The 23,089-nt window shown below is 40.1% G+C and overlaps 2 protein-coding genes across 3 annotated transcripts in view; both read left to right on the top strand.

Moving 5' to 3' along the window:
* Window positions 1-401: 401 nt before the first annotated feature.
* LOC146377273 (tumor necrosis factor receptor superfamily member 11B-like) lies at window positions 402-2,009 on the top strand. The gene is made up of 5 exons (XM_084945133.1): window positions 402-566; window positions 659-1,049; window positions 1,190-1,369; window positions 1,451-1,532; window positions 1,629-2,009. Exons 1-5 carry the CDS (start codon window positions 549-551, stop codon window positions 1,867-1,869), a joined length of 912 nt encoding a protein of 303 aa, XP_084801259.1. The 5' UTR covers window positions 402-548; the 3' UTR covers window positions 1,870-2,009.
* Window positions 2,010-2,982: 973 nt separating this feature from the next.
* The window catches only part of LOC146377272 (F-actin-uncapping protein LRRC16A-like), a 64,161-nt gene continuing 44,054 nt past the window's right edge, over window positions 2,983-23,089 (top strand). For both annotated transcript variants that reach the window (XM_084942609.1, XM_084942608.1), the window contains exons 1-2: window positions 2,983-3,547; window positions 7,262-7,359. In XM_084942609.1, the coding sequence (XP_084798735.1) occupies window positions 3,508-3,547; window positions 7,262-7,359 (138 nt within the window). In that variant the 5' untranslated portion in view covers window positions 2,983-3,507. The remainder of the gene's footprint in view (window positions 3,548-7,261; window positions 7,360-23,089) is intronic.

Below are 23,089 nucleotides of genomic sequence, written 5' to 3'. Positions count from 1 at the left end.
CTTTGTTTGGATAAACATACCTTTAATGACTTTGTTACTCTTTTTGATGCCATGTTGTGTATAATTCAAAACTTCTGAAAGTTTCATCTCAAAACAAGTCTATTTTTGTAATTCAACAAATCCTATAATATTTTTTTTATTTAACACATTACCAAGACCCTTGTGATAGCTTTCATGTTTCACTTTTAGAAGCTACCTTATTGTTATGATTTCAGCACTGAATTATATAAAACAGGGCATCAAGAACAACAAAGCTATTAAAGACATGTGTTTATCCCAACAACGGAAACATTGACCCAAAAAAGCCTTTTAAACAGCCTTATGTCCTTGGGAGTAGAGATGGCTGAATTTACGAGGTGCACCTAAAGGCGAAACGAATAGCGACCGCATATGAAACCGTACCTAACGCCTGTACGTGCGCAAATGTTTTTCCAAGCGTGGATATCGTCATCGCGGTAAGGATGTGGGGAATTCCCGTGATTTAAACATCAACACATAAACCTAAGACTAGACATCAAGACTTCAAGACACGCGGGTTCATCGTCAACATGTTTGTTGGGAACTCAGTATGTCTTATCTCTGGTGTAATATTGGGAGCGTACTTTTTTGTTGTTTTTTTAATTTTTCGCATAATGTCACGTGTCATTTCTCTTCACAGCTTATCGCGACAGCGCTGTTCCTGCTCTCTGGTTCACTCTGTGGTGCCTCAGTGGTGGATCCTGTTCCCACCTTTGACCACCGAGACCCGGTAACCGGAGAAATCCTCAAATGTCCCAAGTGTCCACCGGGCACGTTCATGTCTGCTCATTGTACTGCCACCACACCCACACAGTGTCAGCTGTGCAAAGATGGCCACTTCACCGATTTGTGGAACTACCTGCCCAGGTGTCTGTACTGCAACAACCTTTGCACAGGTAACCTGGAGGTGGAAACAGAGTGCTCCCCGACAACCAACAGGATCTGTCGGTGCAAAGAAGGCTTTTACTCGGCTGATGACTTCTGTATCCGGCACACAGAGTGTGGCCCCGGATACGGGGTTCAAACGAAAGGTACAGTATTCATTTATTAAATATGAACTACTAAACCATCCATCCCTCTTCTTCTGTTTATCCAAAACATCAGTATGTCTAACTCACTTTACACTTCCAATGAATGTAGTGACCTGAAGTCCTCTGTTGTCCTCTCTTAGGTACACAGCAGACAAACACCGTTTGTGAAAAGTGTCCAGAGGGATATTTTTCCAGCTCATCTTCTGCGGTGGATTTGTGTGTAAAACATCAGGAGTGCTCCAGCGGGCAGAGCGTACTCCTCACTGGCTCAGCCTATTCTGACACCGTGTGTGGCACCTGTGAGAGTCTTGCAAACGGAGGTATGTTATTAATGTTATCTGCCAAAAACAAAATATTTTTTAATGCAACCAAATTTACAAAGTTATTTCAAACTTTCTCAGGTGAGACTCTCAGGACATTCCTCTCAGGATTCTTCCATGCACACAGGATGCATGTAGGAAAAATCAAGAAATTTGTTTCCAAGTGAGCACACTCTTTGTCTGTTTGATTATTCTCCAGCACTCCTTCACCTCTAAATTCAAAAAAGATGCCAATTAAACCATTGTCTCCCTGCAACAGATACATCCTTACCTCGTTGGAAGAGAGGTCCAATCTCCCCAAACAGAGAGAGCCTCTCGTGGATCACATCATAGACTGGCTGGCAAAGGCTCCAGAGGAAAAGCTGAGGAAGATTCCCGACATGCTAACAGCTTCAGATCTTAACTCCATGGCAGAAAAACTAAAGAAGAGACTCCATGAGATTAAGCAGCAGAACCCAAACTGCAGCTTCACAATAGATGAAGTAAACAGTGCTCTCTAGTCTGCAGTCCGTTACACATTTATAAAAACTGTATACCTGTTTTACAAAGTTATGTGATAAAGCAGAATGTTCTTTGTATCCTTTGTCATTTTATAAGTGTATATTTACTCTATAAACTTGAGTTTCCATTGCTAAAGCTACTGTTTGTATATGCTGTACTTAACTTCAGATGGTATAGTTTCTGGGAATCAGAGATTTGGTGGTGGAAAGAGGAAGTTCAGGAAAGTATTTGAAGGAAGAGGTTTGCAAAGATTAAGATTATGAAAGCAGACAGGAGTACTGAGAGACTACGCATGAAGGAGAAGAGGACTTGAGAGATTGGGCTGGAAATGATTTGCAGCAGGTTTTTGTGGTTAAGGATAAATATATGATAAGAAGTGAAGAGTGTGTTGCAAATGGGAGAGAACAGATGAAATAAAGACAGTGATTTAGGAAGTGCAAGTAAGGAGGAAGTATGGGCAGCTATGAAGAGTCTAACTGCGACCGGTCAGCCTTCCAAAAACTGCTAACTACATGTAACTTATGATTTAGCAAGGGTGGAAGAAATCAGAAAGAGGACAAATACTTTTTTACAGCACTCTACCTGATTCTCCAAATTGTTTGACACAATCTCAAAAAGCTGAAATATTCAAATTTCAACTATAGTTCAACTATAGTTTACTAAAAAAAAAAGTGCTGCAAAACTCCACTTTCATATATATATATATATATATATATATATATATGAATCCAACATAGTGCAACCACTACAACAACCTGTACTGTCAACGAGCTACCACATGGTGTCGCCCCCTCTCCGTTTATATTAGTGTTGGAAAAACCACTTCCTACAAATTAAATCTTTATTTCAAACAATAAAATGTAGCCTGCCACTCTTGACGTATGCTATAGCTGTTTTTCCTCAAAAGACTCTAACAACCATCAAACAAAGCTTTAATATATTTTTAATGTACTTCCAAGCGATATATATACATAATCTCTAAAGCTAATGAAGCTGTGCGCTTTAGCTACTTCTGCATCGGGAGTCTTGTGTGTCAGATGTTAAACATAGGGATTGGCACCGCTAGAGGGCCCAGTTTCCCAGGAGCTGGTGCTGTAGTCTCATAAATATCGGTCTGACACCACCAGCGCCGCCGCCCCCTCCTGCCACGCCATGCCGGTGTTCTGGGAATCGCATCGGCTCCCAGGCTGTCGCATCACCGACCGGGGAGGGGCCCCGTTTCCCACCATTGGCTGGTAGCCTACTGTAGCCCATTACCGACAGCTTTACGGTAGAGTGTGTGTGTGAGAGCGTGTAAGCGGTGGTCTTTTTTTTTATCTCGGCCAGGCGCTCAGGCTGCAGGGTTTCAGCATGATTTTAAAAGGACTCTAGCTGATTTTCCCTCCCTAGCATCAGCCTTTAAACCTCACCACTCTCCAAACTGAAAAGGGATGCGCCTAAACACAAGCGGATACATTGTCCGGACACTGCGAGAGAAGAGGAGCATGTAACCGGGAGAATCCCAGCAGCAGCAGCGGCGGCGGAGGAACCACCTGACTCTTTCCTCTTTTTCCGCTCACGATTTTCCCTCATAATTTAAGGCTTCTCGATGCGCTGAGCCAGTTCTTATCGTTGTTTTGGATATTATCTTCAGCAAAATGAGCGAAGAAGTGTCGGAGGTCCCAAAAGAGCTTCTGGGTAAGATACAAAAGCGGATTTGTGGCTGTGTGTCCAGGCTGGAACAATCACCGATACCCTCTCTATCATCCCCCTAACTCACAGCGTGCATGTGCTCCGCATGGTAACAAGTTTTAGTGATAGTATTGTAACCATACAATCTATTGTGTTTATAATGCAGCCACACTTGGAGTGCAGTGCTAAGGCACAAATATCCAACCACAGTATAAAAATATGTATACAGGGTTATTTTTTCCTTTTAAATTCATTCATTTTAATATCATAGCAATACTAAACATATTTCTCCCTAAAGCAGACTGCTGTTATTAAGAGACTGCAAATTCTTTAGCTCCAGTTAAGCTTGGAGATGTTTATACGTGGAGCACTGCCACAAGGTGCTTGTTCTGTTAATGTTTACATGGGAGAAGAGCCAGATAGTTGAGATGTGTGTGGTCAGCCTGTCAGTCCTCTGCACATAATTTTAACTCACAGTCATCCTGGTCCACTTTAGCATCTCTAGCCTTCTTGGTAGCTGCTCTACTCTAACCCTTGTTTTCATGATCCTCTTTCCTCATTTGTGTGAGTCTGGAAACCCCTTGGCTCAGGGTTTCTGTGTAAGAAAGTAGTTCAGGTTTTGACATCCAGGTGTAATGTTGGATGAACTTCATCATTCATCTCAAGCAGGGTTCATTTTCTCATTGCCAGACACAGGAGTAGTGGAGAATGTCAAGGAGGCTTTTAGGAAAATGCTGTCAGGTCATGTGTTAGCCGTGTATCATTTATACTATAGATCCCTAACACAGTTTTTACATGTTATTTTCTGTGTACCCTGGGCTCCAGTTAGGACAGAAGCCAGAAAGAGTGTAATTTTACATTGCAGGAATTTCAGTGGAATTCTTGCATACTTGACCTTTTAACTAATTTGAGCCATTTTGTTTACATTTTCCCTGAACTGTTAAACATATGTCTTTAACAGAGACTGGGAACCACTTTTAAATACAGTTTTTGCAGGTTTTTACAGTGTTTGGGTTTGTTATAGACAGTATTTTTCCTCCTCTTCCTAATGGGAAATTTCCCTGATGTTTGCTGACTAATTCACCCAACTCTGCACACTAAATATAAGGAATCTGTCTGCGTCTGGGTATAACCAGCCATTGTTTGTTGGTGGTGATGATTCAGTATCATGCAGCATTACTCTTGGCATCGTGCAAGGAGTTTCAGCATGATGCTGCAGATGGAAAAGTGTTGCATGAACTCAGACTGTTCTCTGCTGAGTAACAGGACATGTCAAGTGCTTGTGCTCATGTTTTCCGTTTAACTTACTTGGTAGTGAGCAGATTAGGTCAGGACCGGGAAAACACTTTGAGTTTCAGCCTTTTGAGGATGGAATATTGAAGTGGACATATTCAGAATAAGTGAGCTCGTGCTCAAAATGTATTTTACTGAAACATGCTCAGACACATTCAAAGTTAGGGCAACAGTTACTCGTCTGATTACACACCTAAAGTAACCAGACAGGCAAGGCTGCGTCAGCAAGGAGAGTTAGGAAACGGAAAGAGAAAGTTTACAGCGCAATGCTGATGCTGGTAGTAAACTCGACCTTCATCTCTATGATCTTTTTGGAGAGTGAGTTAAATATTTAAAATGCCTTTTCTTTCCATAAAATTGCTTCATGTTACTATTTTCTCACACACAGAAGTTTAAACATTTAGAAGAGAGGAAAAACAATTTTGCTCGCTTTTGAAGCAAACTGGCTCTAAAATGACTTAAATGATTATTTGTCTCTATATTGATATATGATGTCTTCTTAATTCTTTATAGATGAAACAGTACAGTGATGGAAATCTCAGGAGGGATTTTTCCCCACTCCTCTTCACAGAAACTTTAAGTCCTTTAGGTTTCTTGGCTGCTTCTTGTTAACTCCAAGCTTCAGCTCTCTTCAAAGATTTTCTATAGGACTGAGATCTGGAGACTGGCCAGGCCACTCGAGCATCTTAGTATTTATCTTCTTTAGCCACTCCTTTGTTTATTTAGTCATATGTTTTGGGTCATTGTCATGCTGGACACCCATCTGTTACCCCTCTTCAGTGTTTTGGCTAAGGGAAGGAGGACCTTTTTTAAGATTTTACAGTACACGGCCCTGTCCATTGGCCCCTCAATGCTGTGAAGTCGTTGTGCACCCTTAGCAGAAAAGCAGCCTGAAAGCATGTTTTCACCTCCATGCTAGACTGTGGGGATGATGTTCTTTGAGCCATACACAAAGAATCTGCCTGTACACATGCCTTCTTGAGCAGGGGGACCTTGTAGGCTCTGAAAAATTTCAATCCATTACTTTGTTACTAATGGTGTTCTTGGTAATTGCAGCCCCACCTGCAGTCAGATTATTAACAAGCTCCTCCCATGTAGTTTTGATGATCAAATAATTATTTCCTCTACTGTGTCATGAGTGTATTTATTAGTGGCTTTGTGAAGCAACAAACCAGGTTTGACACTAAGTTAATAAATTAGCCAACTAATTTATGGAGCTCTCAGTAGTTTGTTTACGCTTTTGCAGTGTCTCATTTCCCCACCACCTCCAATTTAAACTGGTGTGACCTATAGCACACATGCTCTACCTACCAAATGCAAACACAGTTGCCTTGTGAAATAAGCAATCCTGTCACAGCTACATTAAATTGGTAGAAAAAAAAAATTACATCCGAGTCCGACACGAGTGATTTGAGACCAAAATCTGCCCAGACCCATTAAAACATGCAAGGCCTACCTTTGTGGCCTTTTGAGAGTCGCAGAGATTTTTCTGTGACTCTCAGGTCTCTGCACTGAGGTTGCAAAAGTGCTGCAGCAGGAAATGGTGCACACTTGCAGTGAAGTTTATTTAGGAAGCTCAAGGCTGGCAGATGAACCATTTTGCACCGTACCTAATTATTACTTTTCCTTTGATCTTATGATGGTGTGAGGAAGCCCATAGGCGAGGATATGCGCAGCACAGATGTACATGCAGAATCCCCGTCTGTGTCAGACGCATGTGTGCAGACTGCATTTGTGACTGTGTGTTAGGTGAATTAACGTGGAGAGGGGGCTGACCCAGTTCTCCTGTTTGAGCCTGTTCGCTGGTTGTTGACACTTCTGCTGGGTGTGAATAATCAGTCTGTAACGGGAAACATACACTCGGCATTAAGCCTCTGTGGGCCTATGTTCAAACGGGTATGGATATACTCACATGCATAATTGAAATAATTAAAATTATTATATTATAAATGATGGTTTTTCTTTTCTTTTCTTTTCTTTTTATGTGTTAGAAAGTAGGTGTTAAATGTCTCAGTCGTCAGAAGAGGGATTCATGGTCTGATAATTAAATGAAAACTAGAATAAAGTCAATATTCTGTTATATGAAAATGGAACTTAAATATTTAATCTTTTTTTTCCCTAATCAGTAGATATGATGGATTTTTCCCCTGTGGCAGATGTACACTGATCTTTCTCTGCTGCGTAAGCAAAGTTGGAAAGAGACTACAAATTAAAAAGAATATACATTAAAAGCCGCCTCTTCTCTTCTCTTCTCTTCTCTTCTCTTCTCTTCTCTTCTCTTCTCTTCTCTTCTCTTCTCTTCTCTTCTCTTGTTGTAGGGAATTACAATTTCTTTAACAGCATTTTCCCAAATTTTCTCACTTTAGTCGGTGTCACTCCTTATTTATTTGACTCCTTATTTGACATCTTCTCTCCTCCTCTGTGTAGAGAGCGTGAGGGATGCGGTGGGAAGAAAAGTGAAGCTGTCACTGCGGAAGAGAGTCAAACTGGAGATCAAAGGAGACAAGATGGAGAACAGAGTATTGGTGAGTCAACTCCTGATGCTGCCAAACCATGCTGTTTCATTAAGGCTTGCATTTATCGAAATGTACTGATCTCTCCTAAGAATGTCAAAAATCTTCCTGCTTTTCCCACACTTGTCTTTAGCTACAGTTTGTCTTTTCAAGGTTCACTACTTTGATTTTTAGGTTGATTGCACAGCAGCCCTGAACTTTTCTAGACATGAAGGAGCGCTTCATTAAGAGTTCACATGTAAAAACGGCTTGAGTGTGTGATCTGATTAGAAGGGGCAGTGGAGTGTGTGTGTAAAGCATCCAGCTGGTAACATTTATCAGGTTTTATTAATAATTGCCAGTGTCTGGTATTAACCCAATATGTGGGCTGTGTGATCTTCTCGGCGGGGCTTTGTAAAGGTTGCACAAGAGCTGAATGAATCGGACTCGGGGAGTTGCACTGTGATTGCTTTTCTTTTTTTGGTAAGGATTTATTTACATTTTGGCTGAATTTCTGTTATTAAAAATATGCTGAGCTGAATGTTAGCAGTTCATATTGGCAGTGCCCTGCTGGCCCTTTTAGTAGGATTACTTTTATAATGAAGAAACATGTCACGATTGTCTGCCAAAAGGAAACACCTTTTTCCCTATAATTTCTAAGGATGTGTATTCCTGTTGCGTGTTGGCGATAAGGATATCCTCACAATGAATCTCCCATGCTGACTCTTAGCTTGTAAGTTTGGATACAGTTTGAGGGAGTCGAGCAATCGAGGTTTTAAAAGACGATTTTAAAGTTGCCTTATCTGTGTAGCTCCAAAGTGGCTGCTACTTTGCTGATAGTGTTGATCAGTGGCTCAATCTACAGCAACTAGCTTCCTTTGCTACTGATCCCATACGTCATTCATTCATTCTTTCATTTATTCACTTATTTATCCATCCAGCAACATCTCTGACTTTACACACCAGCCCTCAGTGTGTGCAGAAATCAAGTGGAAATAGCAGCTCAGACCATTAACTTTTGGCCGCAGATCAGTAAATCCACTAGCAGCTAAATAATTAATACCTGGCAGATCATTAAAAATGCACTTGGCTCTTTCTGTGATGAACAGGGACAAAAAGCTGATATAGTTAAGACAGAACAGCTGCCTTTGTAAATTAGCATCTAAGCAGGGCTCATACAGTTGGATAGTACTTTGTGAAAATGGCAGGAGTCTTTTAGTAACTCAGCTCTCAGTGGAACGTGGAGCTTTTTGTAATTCAGCTTTGTGTGGGGGAAAAAAATGGTATATTTTTAAAAGCTTTGTGAATAGGCCTGCACAAGGTTTCTCACATTTCTTCCATCTATATGCTTGTGGTAATGCTAGCACTGCTAGTACTGTACAAGTCTCCTAGGGACACAAGCAGAAAGAGGTAAGAGACAAAAGTGATGAGCATCTCTTTAACATCTTCTGTACTTGCTAAATGGTCTGGGAGCACACTGTGGGGGGAGAAAGTAGGCCTTCCTCTACTAAATGAGATGAATTAGCACTGCTGGTTTCTGGAGCCATCAGAGTCAGCACGGTTGATGTGGAAGAGGTACAGATGTGTTATTTAAAGACTTCTGTTATTTGCTAGTGTTTTACTTGCTGCATAAAAGGGCATTTCTGGTTTCATTCCTAATGTTAGCTGTAATTTTAATAAATCAACCTTTAATAACCCACAGTACTGTGCAAAAGCATCGAGCCATGTCTTATTTCTGCATAGTTTGAATCCAAGGAAGCAGAATTTCTTGGAATGGGAGTGGTTTTTAAGCAAGAGTTTTCCAGGCTTTCTGAAGTTTTTCTTTGGACATTGGCTGCTTTTTAACTCATTTTCATTCCAGTGCAATACCAAATGATCTTAAGAGTAATGACTTGAGTAATGAGGAAACATCACAAGCCCAAAAGAGCCCTAACAAAAAAATCTGCAGCAGACAAACAGTATTGGAAGTCATGTCTCGTCAAAGTCATGTGCTTAAGAAATAGGAAACAGGTCCAGCATAAACCTGACATAGAACGTGAGAGATGCATCTGTCCCTTCAGGTGATCTATTGACTATTCACTGAAGCCTCATCAGAAATGGTGTCAGTGGAAGGTTGACTGTCAAAAAGCTCAACAGTCACTTGAAACTCTTAAGGAAGGGAAACTGGGAGAAAAAGCTGAGGTATGCCATATTACACAAAAACTTGATTAAAAATCAGTGGCAACAGGTCTTATGGAGAAGAGATTTATTGCAGAAGTAAAGTAGCCTCTTGTATAAGAATAATAAGATGAATACAGAGGGATGCACCTCCTGGGAACTTGGCTCTTTCACTTTAAGAACCTTGAGAATTGTTCACACACTGGTCTGCCTAAAGTGGGTAAAAATGTGCTCTTGACAGTCCACCGTTAGCATCCACAGGAATCATGTAATCTATTAATACAACATGGTCTCTGCAGAGGACCATACACGTGCAGACAGACACACACACACACCATACACAATTGTAACTATCGCCCTGTCTCCTTGATGTCCACCAATCGCAATTTTCCTGTAACAAAGTATTTTATTCTATTTGTATAGTACTTATTCGGTTGTATATAGTACTCTTTCTATTTTGTATAGTATGTTTTTCAGTTTATCTCATTCTATTCTATTGTTTTTCTCTTTTTTAAACTTTTCATTAATACTCAAATGTAATTTAGTCCATTCTAGTGCTCGACCTGCAGCTAACTTTACGTGGCTATGACAACAATGTCGCTATGTAGGAGCTGGACACAGAGGCTATAGTAGTGCTCATACGCACATACGCACTAAACAAAAGAAAGAAGTGGGAGTCAGTACTGGGAAGTGAGGAATTCCAGTGGAGTGGCTCTAGTATTTCTTCCAGACGCGGAGCGTGACGTCGTATCGGCGCTCTGCTCGACTGAACAGAACAAGTACAGTGCTGTTTGTTGCTCTGCAGAAAAGCAGAGTTTGACTGACTGATTATGGCTCAGAGGGAAAATAAACATGTCATGAAGTGTAACCTGTGAGTGTTATCTAGTGTTTGGCATGATGAAAGAACAATCTATTTATAGATTGCCTGGAGATTAAATGTTACTATCAAATATGAGCTTCAAGTGTTTTGGAAAAGTACAAACAGGAAGTAGAAACAGGATGAAGAAAAAGGGGGCGTTCAGCTAGTTTAAATGGAGGGTAAAGCCAGTATATTATGGAAGTGTAGCATCTGCTGTTCAGTTTTTAAGGACTAAAAAAGGTGTAAAGTTTTCGAGTCCTTACAGCTTGAATTATTATAGAACAGATTAGCCATCAATACAAACTTAAGTCAGTTTAATACTATTGCAGTTTAGTACAGTTGGAAAAATTAACTTTATTAGGATTCGATTATGCAGTAAATGGAAAGTATGATTCTGTTCAAGTAATCTTGATGAGTAATGCGTTCTTACTGACGCTGAGTAGAACTTACATCAGTGTTCTCCTCCTCCCAACTTTGTTAGGTGTTCAAATCATGGCAAGCAGCTCTCCTTTCTTTCTGTGGTTGTTTACTCTAATCTTGGTGGACAGCAGACACTAGGACGTTTTTACATGATGTGATTTTTACGTGACACCTTGCAGTTTTGCTGTTGGCTTCTCTTTTACTTAAAAAGTACCATATATCTATTTTCACAACAGTTTATCTGTTCTTTGCAAGTATTACTCAAAAACATATGGATGCATGGAAAAGCTATCTAGAGGTGGAGCTTGGCTAAACTTTGAAATTGTGAACTTTAGAAGTTGATCTAGACCTGTATCTGAATTTAGGTAATTTTGGAAGCATGGATTGCCATTGTGGTTTAAGGGACAGTGGATCTTTCACATCATATGCATGTCGCACATTATCTTCTTCCTTAGAAAGTCCAGACCAAGATGTCCTTCTTGATCCAAGGATGTAATTCATGCATGGTATGGAAGGAATGTTTAGCCTTGGTGGAGATGCAGTCTCACAGTGCTCTTGTTCAGCTGTTTGCTCGTGTACTCATTCAAAGAGGAGTAAACACTCCCTTTCTTTACTTTTGAAATACTGAACCTTAGCCCTGTAACATTACAAATAAACTCCGACCTATATGGGATTTTTGTTTTGTTTTGTTTTTCTTTTTTTCGGTACCGGTACTAGTTTTATTTTGTTATATTTATCCGCGACACCTTAAAGGCCGGTCCGTGAAAATATTTTCGGGCATAAACCGGTCCGTGGCGCAAAAAAGGTTGGGGACCGCTGGGTTAAATGATCTGCAGATTGGTAAGTTTTGTTGTTATGTACAGAAGACACAGACTTATAACCTTTTTGGTTATATCAAACAGGCACCCTCATGGGGTACATAATAGAATAAGTGGAAGCCTTTTAAATGCAATACAATGAATATACTGTATAATGAACACTGTGCTTCGCTATTGTAGTTAATGCAATCTCTTCTTTGAAATGATACCTACATCAGTAGCGTAGTATTTTCAGAAGCCATCCGGCTGATGTTTTGTTTGATACATTTCTTTTACCTGACTACAGATGCCACATAAACTCCTAAACTTAATTTGCTTTAGAACATGCGGCACCTCTCCCTCCACTGTGGCGTGTACAGATAATCAAGGGAGCAGTATTGTTATTTCCACTATCAATTAGGCTGTCTATTAAATACACACACTCCCAGCCTGAGCGAGGCTGGGAGTGTGCCTGAGGCATCTGTTAAGCGCACGAAAGCTTGATACATACAGCCAGCTCCCTGCTTTGAAGACGGGGATGAAGGGGATACAGATAATAACATCAGTCCATCAAATACACCCTGGAGTAGAAGCGAAGGGAGAGGGGAAGAGTAAAATGTGTATTGAAATGTAGTGTACAGGGCAGAGTGCATGGAGAATAATCAGTGGAGAAAAACCATCATAGCAAAGACCAAAGCTTCAAATCTTGTCCAACCTGTCACTGTTCTCTTTTCTTTAACCTCGAGGCCTGTCTTTAGAGGAATTGTGAAAATGGAAGTGACCCAGTTGTCTACTCCCAGATGATCACCTGTAATGTTCCCATGTGGGAACCAGGAGTCCTCTGGTCTTTCTTTGACAGAAAAAGTACCCTCCTATGTTAAATTCTCTTTTTTTATGAGTGTTTTATTATTATTTTTTAATAGTGTGTCTACTTCCTATTAAGAAGTGTTTAAAAATGTCATAATCTAAAGTTATTATTGCATTTTAGGTGTCGCCATGACATTGACTGCTTTGTGAATTAGTGAACTAGTTTTTAAAGATGCACAGTTCAAAGGGAGAGCCCATCATCTCTATTGTGTCACAGTGTTACATGTGTTCAGGGCTGCCATTGGTCACTGAGCAATAATTTTGTGATATCCGGCAGCTTCGTGAATCGTGACAGTGGGATGTTCTCACTGGGAACTGGAGTGGGAGTTTGGGGTGTGTGGTTAAAGCAGTCTGACAAAAACCACAGTGATCTTACAGGATCTTTCCTGTCCAAATACATCTATTTTTAGTTTGGTTATCATTCCTGTGGTTGGGAATCATTTTGGAACTTTGCATGGCTGTGTGCAAACGATTACTCTTTTTTTTTCTCGCCTTCCCCCTTTAACTCGAGTTCAAACCGTTTTAATGATGTGAAGCACATCATGGCTGTTTGTATTAACTGCTTAATGCTCCTTCAAGTACCTCTGTGTTTTATCTCATTAGGATGTGCTGATTATTCACATAATTAGGATGACATTTGGAGTTAACCAGGCAGAAAAAATGTGTCAAACAGGTCACAGCTTCCCTGCTGAGTATACTCTGAAGTTACTATAATACATTGTAGTATTTAATCTACTATTTCAGATTTGCTCTTGGCTAGTACATGGGCTAAAAGCAGGAGACATATATGGTCCATACCAAAAAGTGATTGTTTTAAAATTATGTTTTTTGAGTAACCTATGCATTAAACAGACAATAAGTATATTATTTTAATAAGAAATAAATTGTTACATTTTATATTTTCTCTCTAAACTGTGGTAAGTTATAGGATCAACTCTCAATGAAATAACTTTATTTCAAATAACTACTGGCTGCTGGAAAAACATACAGATAATTGATGAAACTGAAACTGATTTGCTTTTTTCTCTTTTTCAGTCGTCTCCTTCCTTTTCCTTGAACAGTTTTGATCCTTTGCTCATACCAAGGCTAGCTTGCTGTTGCTTATGAGCTCCGGCTAGCTTTAGCTTTAGCTATTTTGCTGTTGTTAGTGTCATTAAAATGTCAACGTTCAGCCAACTGAGGGTGATTTAAATGTCTGATTAGGTTTGTCATTAAATGTTATGCTGGCCCCCCTTTTACTTCAGGACATTGCTGAGCTTTAACTCTAACAGCATGATAGCATGTGGCTGTGAGTGTGCGCTAGCAACTATTTTCCTGTCTTGCTGTTGCACATTCATGAAATGGACTGGTTTGTAATTAAACATATTGGTCTGGCTGGTCACTTGTCCAAGTCAAGAACTCTGAAGACTAATATTTGTCCAGTACTTAAAATTTTTATGTTTGTTTTTTGCTTTTTTTAGCTGCCTTCTTTTATTTTTCCAAACACAAACACGGCTTTAGGCAATGTAAAATTTCAGGTTCATCTCCCTAACAGTGTGGTCAAGGATACACAGCAAAACGTTATCTCATTATTCATTTAAGTCAATCAGAAAAGTCTCGACTGAATGCAGGATCTAGTTTGGTTTTGTCAGGAAGTCTTATTTTAGCACATCATGCATCCACACCATGCTATCAGAAAGCTTTTTTTTCACCAACCTCTTTCCAAGCAGTTTGGTTTCTGTAAAGTACTGGACCAGATTTAGCTGAATGAGCAGGGTTAATTAGGAGTCATTATGCATGGAGTTGGTTCTCTCTGTGTATGTGTGTGTGTGTGGGGGGGGGGTAATAGTATAGTGGGTCTAACTGTGTTGTGATATAGCGATCAAAGACCCAGACAGTCTTTCATCTACTGAGTGCAGAGCAAATTGTAGAAAAACAAAGCATTAACATGGTCACTTTTGTATAATTGACTTTGATATTACAAGATAAATAAATGCTCACAAAGCACATCAATAAAGCTCCACATTAACAAACATCGTCTCTGGAGTACACTTCAGCATCGCTTCAGCAGCTGAACACTTATGCATGTTTAAAACAAATTAGTATCATATATATATACAGGTGGGGAAAAAACTCCAAAAAAAGCTAAAGAAGTGTGGCTAACATTTGTTGTTGGGGTTGTTTAAAAAAAGTGCTAAACTTCATGTTAGTACCCAAAACATTATCCCACAGGGGTATATTGTATTTACTAACACTAACATCACATGGAAAAGCAGGCTATATGACACCTGAAGGTGTATGTGTATGTGTGAGAGAGTATTACCAGTATCACCATACTGCCTTTTCCATGTATAAGTAAGACGTTTACAGTTTCTTTCCTGTCATGCTTTAGTGGCTGAGTGTCTGTCACTCTGTGTTGTATTACCCATCACCAAGCTGAATAGTGATTGTGTTACAGCATTATCGAGCCCATTATGCCCTACAAAACCTCCCCGGAGAGACATTAACCTGTCACGTAGCGTGGCTCAATGCAAGTCCCGCCCACAGTCATTCATCTTTATTACCTCATAGGTCATGGGCATTGTCACTCAGTGTCTGAGTAATATAATTGACCCTGCCTAAGGTTGCTGATTTGATAGGTTTGGGTCATATAATTTCACACTATTGACTTCCAGTATGTCTGATTTCAACCTCACCTTTAATAGTCCTGTCTTTTTTTTTTCCAAAATCTTCATAATGTGGTTCATTGCTCTTGTCTGTGGTTTGGTGCTGATCTGCAGTGGCCTAGTATGGACAGCATCAGCTGGTTTTTATTGGGTGTAATTGAATGAGGTTTGTAGGTCACAGCAGCAGTCAGCATTGATTGGACAACAATGACATTTGTACACCATGTCATAGTAAACAGCCACAAAACAATGAAGGCTAATCAATATAAGGTTTTGTGTCGAAAAAATGAACCCAGCGATCAAGTAAAGACAATCCTCTTATTGTTTTACTCCCAGACTGGCCTAATTCATGTTTTTTGCCTGTATGAATCCATATTTTAGGCTTGAAATTTAGATGTTGAGGCTTAAACCAACAACACAAGTCAGAACTGGATGGAAACCCCAAACGGGCGCATCATATTGAACACTTTGCTGTGTCACAGACATTTTCACACATGCAAAATAACTGCAGTGACTTCTGAAAGCTTTTGCTGCATGGTTGGTTTTTATAATCTCATTGCAGTTCAGGTTGCATTATTATTTTTATTGTGACCTTCTATAGACTAAATGCAGTTCCAGCGATCATTACTTTTCTTTTCTTTTTTTTAAATACAGAATTAATGGTGGGCTCGAATCCCATATAGGAGACAATTGCGCCCCTTTTATTCAGTGTGTTTTGGTCCTTGTATGAAGTCACATGTATCTGTTTGTGTTAATGCTCAACTCCCAGTGTATTCCAGAGTTGGAAGCCAATTACCGCAGGACGAAGATGGGAATCAAGAACAAGCTGTATAATTAATGAGCTTTCAAGGCGCTGATAAACAGATTTTATTACCATTGAACAGCGTCAGGCTAGTTGTGTCACCTTTCTCAAGTCTTTATGCTAAACTAAGCTCAATAGCTGTTGGCTGTTTTCATGAATGTTAAAAATGTGTTTTGTTTCGTTTTGATTGTTTTTTCAAATCTTACTTCCTATCAAACAGAAAAGCATATTTCACAAAATGTCTAAAAGATCTAAAATTGGAAGTCCTGCTCATGGCCGTTACAGTACTGTCCCATGTTAGCTATGACCAATTTCCATTTTCCTTTAAAGGGACGGTCCCATTAAGGTACTGTTGCTGTCACGGTAATGGTAGCTATGGATGTGAGGGATTTGTATATGAAACAATAAATCTTTGCTGCCCTCACTGGTAGTCACCTATCACTATAAGGACTTGCATAGAAGGCTGCTGGTAACAGCTAGCATTGCTAATGTTGGTCATAATGAGTGTTTTTGTTAATTTTAGATTAGTTGATTAGTATAATTTGTAAGTCATGATTAAAGCCACTAGATACTGTTTCAGTTAGGAAATTATTGGCTAGGAATGATCCTCCAGTCTTTGACCTTTGGAGTACTCGACCCTCACACATTAGTGGTGCCTTCTTAATTGCATTTTATGGTCCCTCGAATGTGTCTGCCTGCGTATGTGTTTATGTTTGGTCAGTGAACAGATGAGGGTTGGTCCAGTACATTCCTCCAGAATCACGACTACATGTCGCTGAATGCAGATGATGCCGGTCGGATGCTGATTGGTTGGCAAGTGGGCTGGAAAAGGGAAGTGAACAACAGCAGAGTTCACAAGAAATATGGGAGAAGCATGAAAAAAATCAATAAATGTACAATATGAAAATTACAGGCTGTGACTGCAGTGGACACTTCATTGTTTAACACTCAGTTTCACTTCAGCTCTTTGGATGTTAGAAGTTCGCTCTCCTGTGCCGCTGGCTGATGGACCAGCAGGAGTACAAGCAAGAGTAACCCACAGACCGGTTGAACCACATATTTTATGCACTGGCTCAATCAATAACAAACACTCAGTTGGTTCCTGACCTTTGTGAATGACAGTAACACTATTAAGACTTTGTTTAATGCTTGCAGTTGCCATATTTCCCTGGTATACACTTCCTTCTGATGTTTTCGTGCAGTGCACAGCAATATGTGACCTCAATACATCACCTGTTTAATGGTTTCATAGAAAGCCACATCTGTTTTTCTTTCTTCCCTTTTTTTGTATAATATATTTACTGATACTGTCTGGATTTCTAACCTGGTATCTCCTAATACTGTGATACAGCTTAAGCCTAGTGCCCAGCGCTGAGTTTGCATGTGTTATTACTACCAGCTGATGTTATCTTGTCGCTCCAGAGGGAAACCACGGGTAATGCCAACCCCCCTCCCTCCTCCCTTTGATTGCTCTGCCTTTGTCTGTGTCGGTCCTTACTGTATTACTGTTAGAGGGTTTCCACTCTGATTTTTTTTGTTACCTTGGTTGTAAAAATGGCACTCTCACCTCCTTTGCTCTCTCTTTTTTTTCATGTGATTCACTGTCTCACTCTTTAATCTCAGTGGTCTACAGTGATATCCGATTTGCCCACAAACTGGCTCACAATCAAATAGCTACACACACACACACACCCAACCTCCTCATTGTGTCTGGCTGGCATGCTGATGAATGAATGAGCCCCTGTGGTTCCTCCTTATCTCTGTAACGTAAACACGGACACAGCTCGTAGAGGATGGTGTGCAGGCTTGTGGCACTGCTCTAAGGGGTGACCCGTGTTATTCCCATGTGTTAAGCTATAAAACCATGATACATATCCTGGACCTGGAAATTAGAGTATAATCCTAATCTGAAAGCATAGTCATTTAATCCCTGTGCCTGGCCCTTTGAGTGCTTGATCAGTCTCAGATATGTTGTGTTAGCAGGTTAGCAGCATTTTAAACTTGTTAGGGACAGAAGCTGCACGCGGAGATGATCTATGGTGCCTGATTCAATATGCAAAAATGGGTTTTTTTGGGTTTAGTCTGGAGACGAATATGTCAACTGCTGCATGGATTTTTTTTTTTTTTGCTGTGATGTGTGCTGTGATACATTTCCATTGCTCAAGCTTACATTGTCTTCTATTCATTATTTAAGACCTTGTGCATATATGCTGACAACTTCTTGTCTGACTAAAAGAAGAAAAAAAATCAGCAGTAACACTGAAAATAGAATAAAGCTTGAAATGTAACATAATCAGACACCACAGTTATTGATGCCTCGGCTCATTGCAGCTGTGGTCTGACGAGACCAGCCAATCAAATCTGTTCAGGGAAGTAGCACTGTCAGCCACCTTTGTTCCTCACTGCGCTCATTTCTCCAGCAGTAAAACGCAGAATGATGAACAGGCAGTGATAAAAGAAAATTGATGTCTCTCGTTCAGTTCTCGTCACGGCTGCTGGTGTAGTGTGGGAGGGATATGCACTGCAGGATGGTTTCATTCATAATCGGAACACGGTGCATTATTAGCCATTTGAGCTGTCTCCATTATTATTGTGCAGTGTTTCGCATGCTTCCCTAAATTATATTACAGTAGTTCTAAGGTTTATTTAGATGTACACAGGCAGTGTTATTTTTCTCAACTGGGGTTGCAGACAGAAGACCAAACTGTACATAATCATGTCACCTATTTTATAACCAATGCTGTACTAGGAAAAGGTACTACATACTGGCGTTGTGCTGTGGTTTTGGCGTAGCGTGAGTCTGCAGACATTAGAGGAGCAGACCTCAGCTGCACCGTCAGCAGCTTATCTTAGCTGTGGAGAATCAATGTAAAATAAATGATTTCTCTGCCTGAATATAGAATGGTTAGGGGAGCCTTTTCTGGAGCCAATTTAGGTTCAACTCGACCTCTACGCAAATCCCACCGGTGATTACTTCTGTGTTAGTCCGACTGAGTCTTCCTACTCTATCAGTGGAGATAAGGGGTTATCTTTGGCACCAGAGGCTTTTCCCACTGCAGGCATATGGCAGGAACACAGAAGAGCTGACGAAAATTATCTGTTTGCTTTGTGGATGCTTTAAAATATATAAGTGAAGGGATTTATCAAAATGTGCAAACAAACATATAAATACAGTATTTAAGGCAAAAGCAGGTTCAAAGTCAACATTTAGTATAGCAACTTTTATACTTTAACACGACATGAGCTCTCTTAGACAACCTTTCTATAACTCGTCTTCAGGAATAGTTCTCCAGACTTTTATAGGGACATTCAAAGTTCTTCATTGGGTATTGGCTGCCTTTTCTTCCATTCTGCTTCCATAATGTTAAGTTCCAAGCTTTAGGGAGGTCAATGCATGGCTTATGGTGTTCCACTGAATGGCAGTGTGTTTGAGATCATTGTCATGCTGACGAATGAAACCATGCCAATCAGACACTTTCCAAATGGTATTGCATTCTTGATCAAAGTCTAAAGGTACTCTAATGAGTTCCTAATGCCATCAAATTTTTGATGAATTTTGATTGAAGTTCCCCAACACTGCAGGCTGAAGTGCAGCCCCAAGCCATGACAGAATTTCCACAATGGCTGTAGACACTAGTTGTTATACCTCTCTCCTGACCTCCTCTTGTACATACTAACAGCTAATTTTAACCAAAAATTTAAATTTTGGGTTCATCACTCCATCAGTCTTGTTGCCACTTATTTTTCAGTCCAGTTTTTGTGTAATTTGGTATACCTGCACCTTTTCTCCTTGTTTCCCTTCCTTAAGAACGGCTCCTTGACAGCGATCTGTAATTAGAGTTATCCCGGTCTTGTCTTTCAGACCTAAAAAATTTGATCCATGTGGGATTACATTACAGGACAGTCTCTGAAACAAAAACTTTGCAAATAAGTGTAAAATGAGAATTGTTTTTCTTTGTTAAATTTAATTTTAATTTTATAAGCCAGCTGACAACCAACCAGCTGCTATCGCAGCACAGTTTTAGTATTTTAGTGCTGTAATGACCTTACATTAAAGTCACGTTACAAAAATGCAGACAGACTGAACAAACCATAATAGAGAAAGAATCAATCAAGAAATTGTCATGGTTGAAGGAAGCACTATAGAGCCAAAGGCTTAGGCTTCAAACTTTCCAGATTTTTATAATTGAACATCCAAATGATGCACAGGAACAAGTCTGATACATCAAGTCCCGATTCCTCAAATTACGGGACCAAACTTGGTCCCCTGCCAGCATCACTGCCCCAGATACCAAAGGGCAGATGTCCTTTGCCCATGTTTACCTACATAATATTAGGCAGGTGGCTCTTCTGTTATGGCTCACAAGTGTAATAATATTGGATCCATGAGCCACAGTATTGCATTCATTTTTTTTAAGGCAGTAAATAAAAACAAATTGAATTCAAAGAGCAGTTGGATAAGTGACTATAATAATAAATGACTATATTATTATTATTATTATTATTATTATTATTATAATTGTCTTTTTCATTAACAATAAAAAGGGTGGCACACCATGCTATTGAGTATTCACTGATCTATTTAAATCCACTTCTATACTATTGACGCACTGAACCCAAAAACCCTGGCGACCCGACCCGCTCGGATTATGTATGAAGTAGACGTGGCACACATGAAGGTATCTGCCTTACTGATTATATTGTAGTATTTTCCTTTTTATAATAGCTGCTCCGGTCCAGTGATCATCAGCCATCCCTGATCACTCCAAGATATGAGCAGACAGTGGTTTGAGTCTATTGGTATGCCTTCTCTTTACATACTCGCCACATATATATGTGCACACAGACACTAGCATGAGCAATTATTTGTGCTGTACATACAAGAGAGGAGGTACCAAAACAATGAATTTCAGATTGCAACAGTTTTTCTCTGTAAATTGCTTTATGATGGCATTCAGTTTGAGATAAAGGCTGAACAAGAAGGAAAAATAACCTGAGCATTCTCCTTCTTGGGTTTTTCTGTGCCACGATTATTTTTTTCTTTTTTAATATTCATACATTCCACAGCATAAAGACGAGCATACAAGTCTCACATTTGTGCATAGTATTTAAAATACAGTGAGGCACAACGAGTCCACAGAAGTATGGGCACATTAAGAGATTATGGAATAAAAGAGAGGAAATGAGAGAAATTCACTGCATTGGATCCACGGAGAGCTGATGGATTTCAGTGTACTAACAGCTGAGAGGGTCATCACAGCAGCATTTGTTTTGACAGAGATAAAACAGCTTTGCAACACTTCCCTTCATTAAATGTCTTCCCCTGTGATTGTATTTACATCATGGCTTCTTATCAGCAAAATAGCACTTAAGCTCTATTAAGTTATTTCACTGGGTTTGGTCTACCACCGCCCTTGCTCGCCTTCACCCACAGTCTCCCTCTCTGTCTCAATGCCGCTCTTTCTCTCTGTCTCTCTCCCCTCTTTACTTTTTGTGGTGCATAGACTTAAAAAAATACTCTTTTATTGTGCTGTGTTGACAGTTTGCAGCCAGCACATCATGACTCGTTAATGTTAGACATAGTGAAGGACATGTCTGGCATTAGTTATGCAATAAAGAGTCTGTGTCAGCAGTGGACTGAGGGGATGTTGTGCTGGCTGTGTGCTATCCACTGACTGAACATATTTTGGCTTCAGCATAAAATGAATGAAACAATTAGTTAAACACTTTACCTCCCTGCTGCCAAAATTTCTGGTGAGTCATAATTTGTCCAAGAGAAAAAATGATAGGCTTAATTTTGACTTTGGAGGGTAGAGTTTCAAGCTAATACCAGCATGCTTGGTCAGAAGGTGTACCCACAGGCTCTATGGGTCCATTACATGGACCTAAATACCTGCTAATTAGTACTAAGGCCTGAGAGCAGACTTCTTGGATGGTCTGTTAGTATAACCAGCGATACAGCAAGCCATATTATCTGCAGATAGCTGCACTGAAAATGCTAGAGGAGGCAGCACACAATGTCTAACTTCATGACTCCATTTAGCACAAGTGAACCCTAACAGACAACTGCTGGCTGCAGGAACTCACATGACCTCTTATCCCCACACTGGTGTTGTTCCTACAACCTCATAATAATGATGTTCATCCAGGATCAGCATTGCAGTTGACTACTGTCTGAGTATTCAGTTAGCATTAGCTAAGAAGTAAGCTAAACACAAGTAACCAAAATGTGGCTAACGGACAAACCTAGCTTGATGGTATATTTGTTGGATAAGGAAAACATTTTAAAATGCCTACTATTTGTTCCAGAAGAGAGGTTTATATAAACAAAAGCATTTTATATATCTATAGATAGATTATTATGATGATGCAGGAACAACACCAACACCAGGACATCAGATACGCCACCAGTGTATCAACCTGTGAGTCAAAGTGGCCATGCTCTTATCTTTAGGCCCTTTTGAAGTGTAAAAGGGTGAATAAATTTTAAGAGGTAAATTAGCTGAAGTGGCTCATTCTGTTTTTAGCTTAGGGGTCTTATTCTTATGTGTATTGACTCTCTCTTGGAGCGAGTCACCACTTCAGTTCTTGGCACTGCCACTCTGGGTTGATTTCTCTGCTCTGGGACACATAAGTATCTTTGACAGTGCCACAAATGTTGTTGCTTTTTTTATTTTGTTTTTAGTTTTAATTTTGGACATTTCTCTCACCCACAACAAACCAAAGTAAAGGAATACATTTGACACCGTGTGATTGATGGCTATAACTGAGTGTGAATGCACCCCAAGACATGATGGATGAATAAAGCATTTTTTGGTGGGGGGAAGATTTCCTGTGGTTGAGTGCTGCCACAGCTGAATGGCCGCAGATGAAACGCTGCTCTGTGTGGCTCCGGTTCCTACAGAGATTCAGGCTAACTGTAGGCCAGAGTGAGAGTTGTTTTAAGGGTGTGAAAACTCATTGACATTCTCAGGCAAGACTCGGCACCGCAGTGTACGGCTTTCATGTGCGAGCGTCTATTAGTGTATTCACAAATGTGTGTTTGCAGTATGGGGCAGCAGTTGCCGTAGCAACGCAAAGTGTGTTTGAGTGGATAAATGGGTTGGCGGGCGGGAGACGGGAGGGGGGTGTTGACAATTTGACAGCCAAAAAATAATCTAGAAATGATGAAAGTATGAATGGACTACACAACACACACACACACACACACACACAC

This window comes from Perissodus microlepis, chromosome 11 (assembly GCF_051167445.1).
Source record: "Perissodus microlepis isolate ML-2025 ecotype Zambia chromosome 11, ASM5116744v1, whole genome shotgun sequence".
Lineage (NCBI taxonomy): Eukaryota > Metazoa > Chordata > Actinopteri > Cichliformes > Cichlidae > Perissodus > Perissodus microlepis.
This window is presented reverse-complemented; position numbering and strand designations above follow the sequence as displayed.

Excerpts from the sequence above, each read along its gene's own strand:
- LOC146377273 (XM_084945133.1), top strand. Across the intron at positions 1,050-1,189 it reads ATACGGGGTTCAAACGAAAG|GTACACAGCAGACAAACACC; the intron begins GTACAGTATTCA and ends GTCCTCTCTTAG. Across the intron at positions 1,533-1,628 it reads ATCAAGAAATTTGTTTCCAA|ATACATCCTTACCTCGTTGG; the intron begins GTGAGCACACTC and ends TCCCTGCAACAG.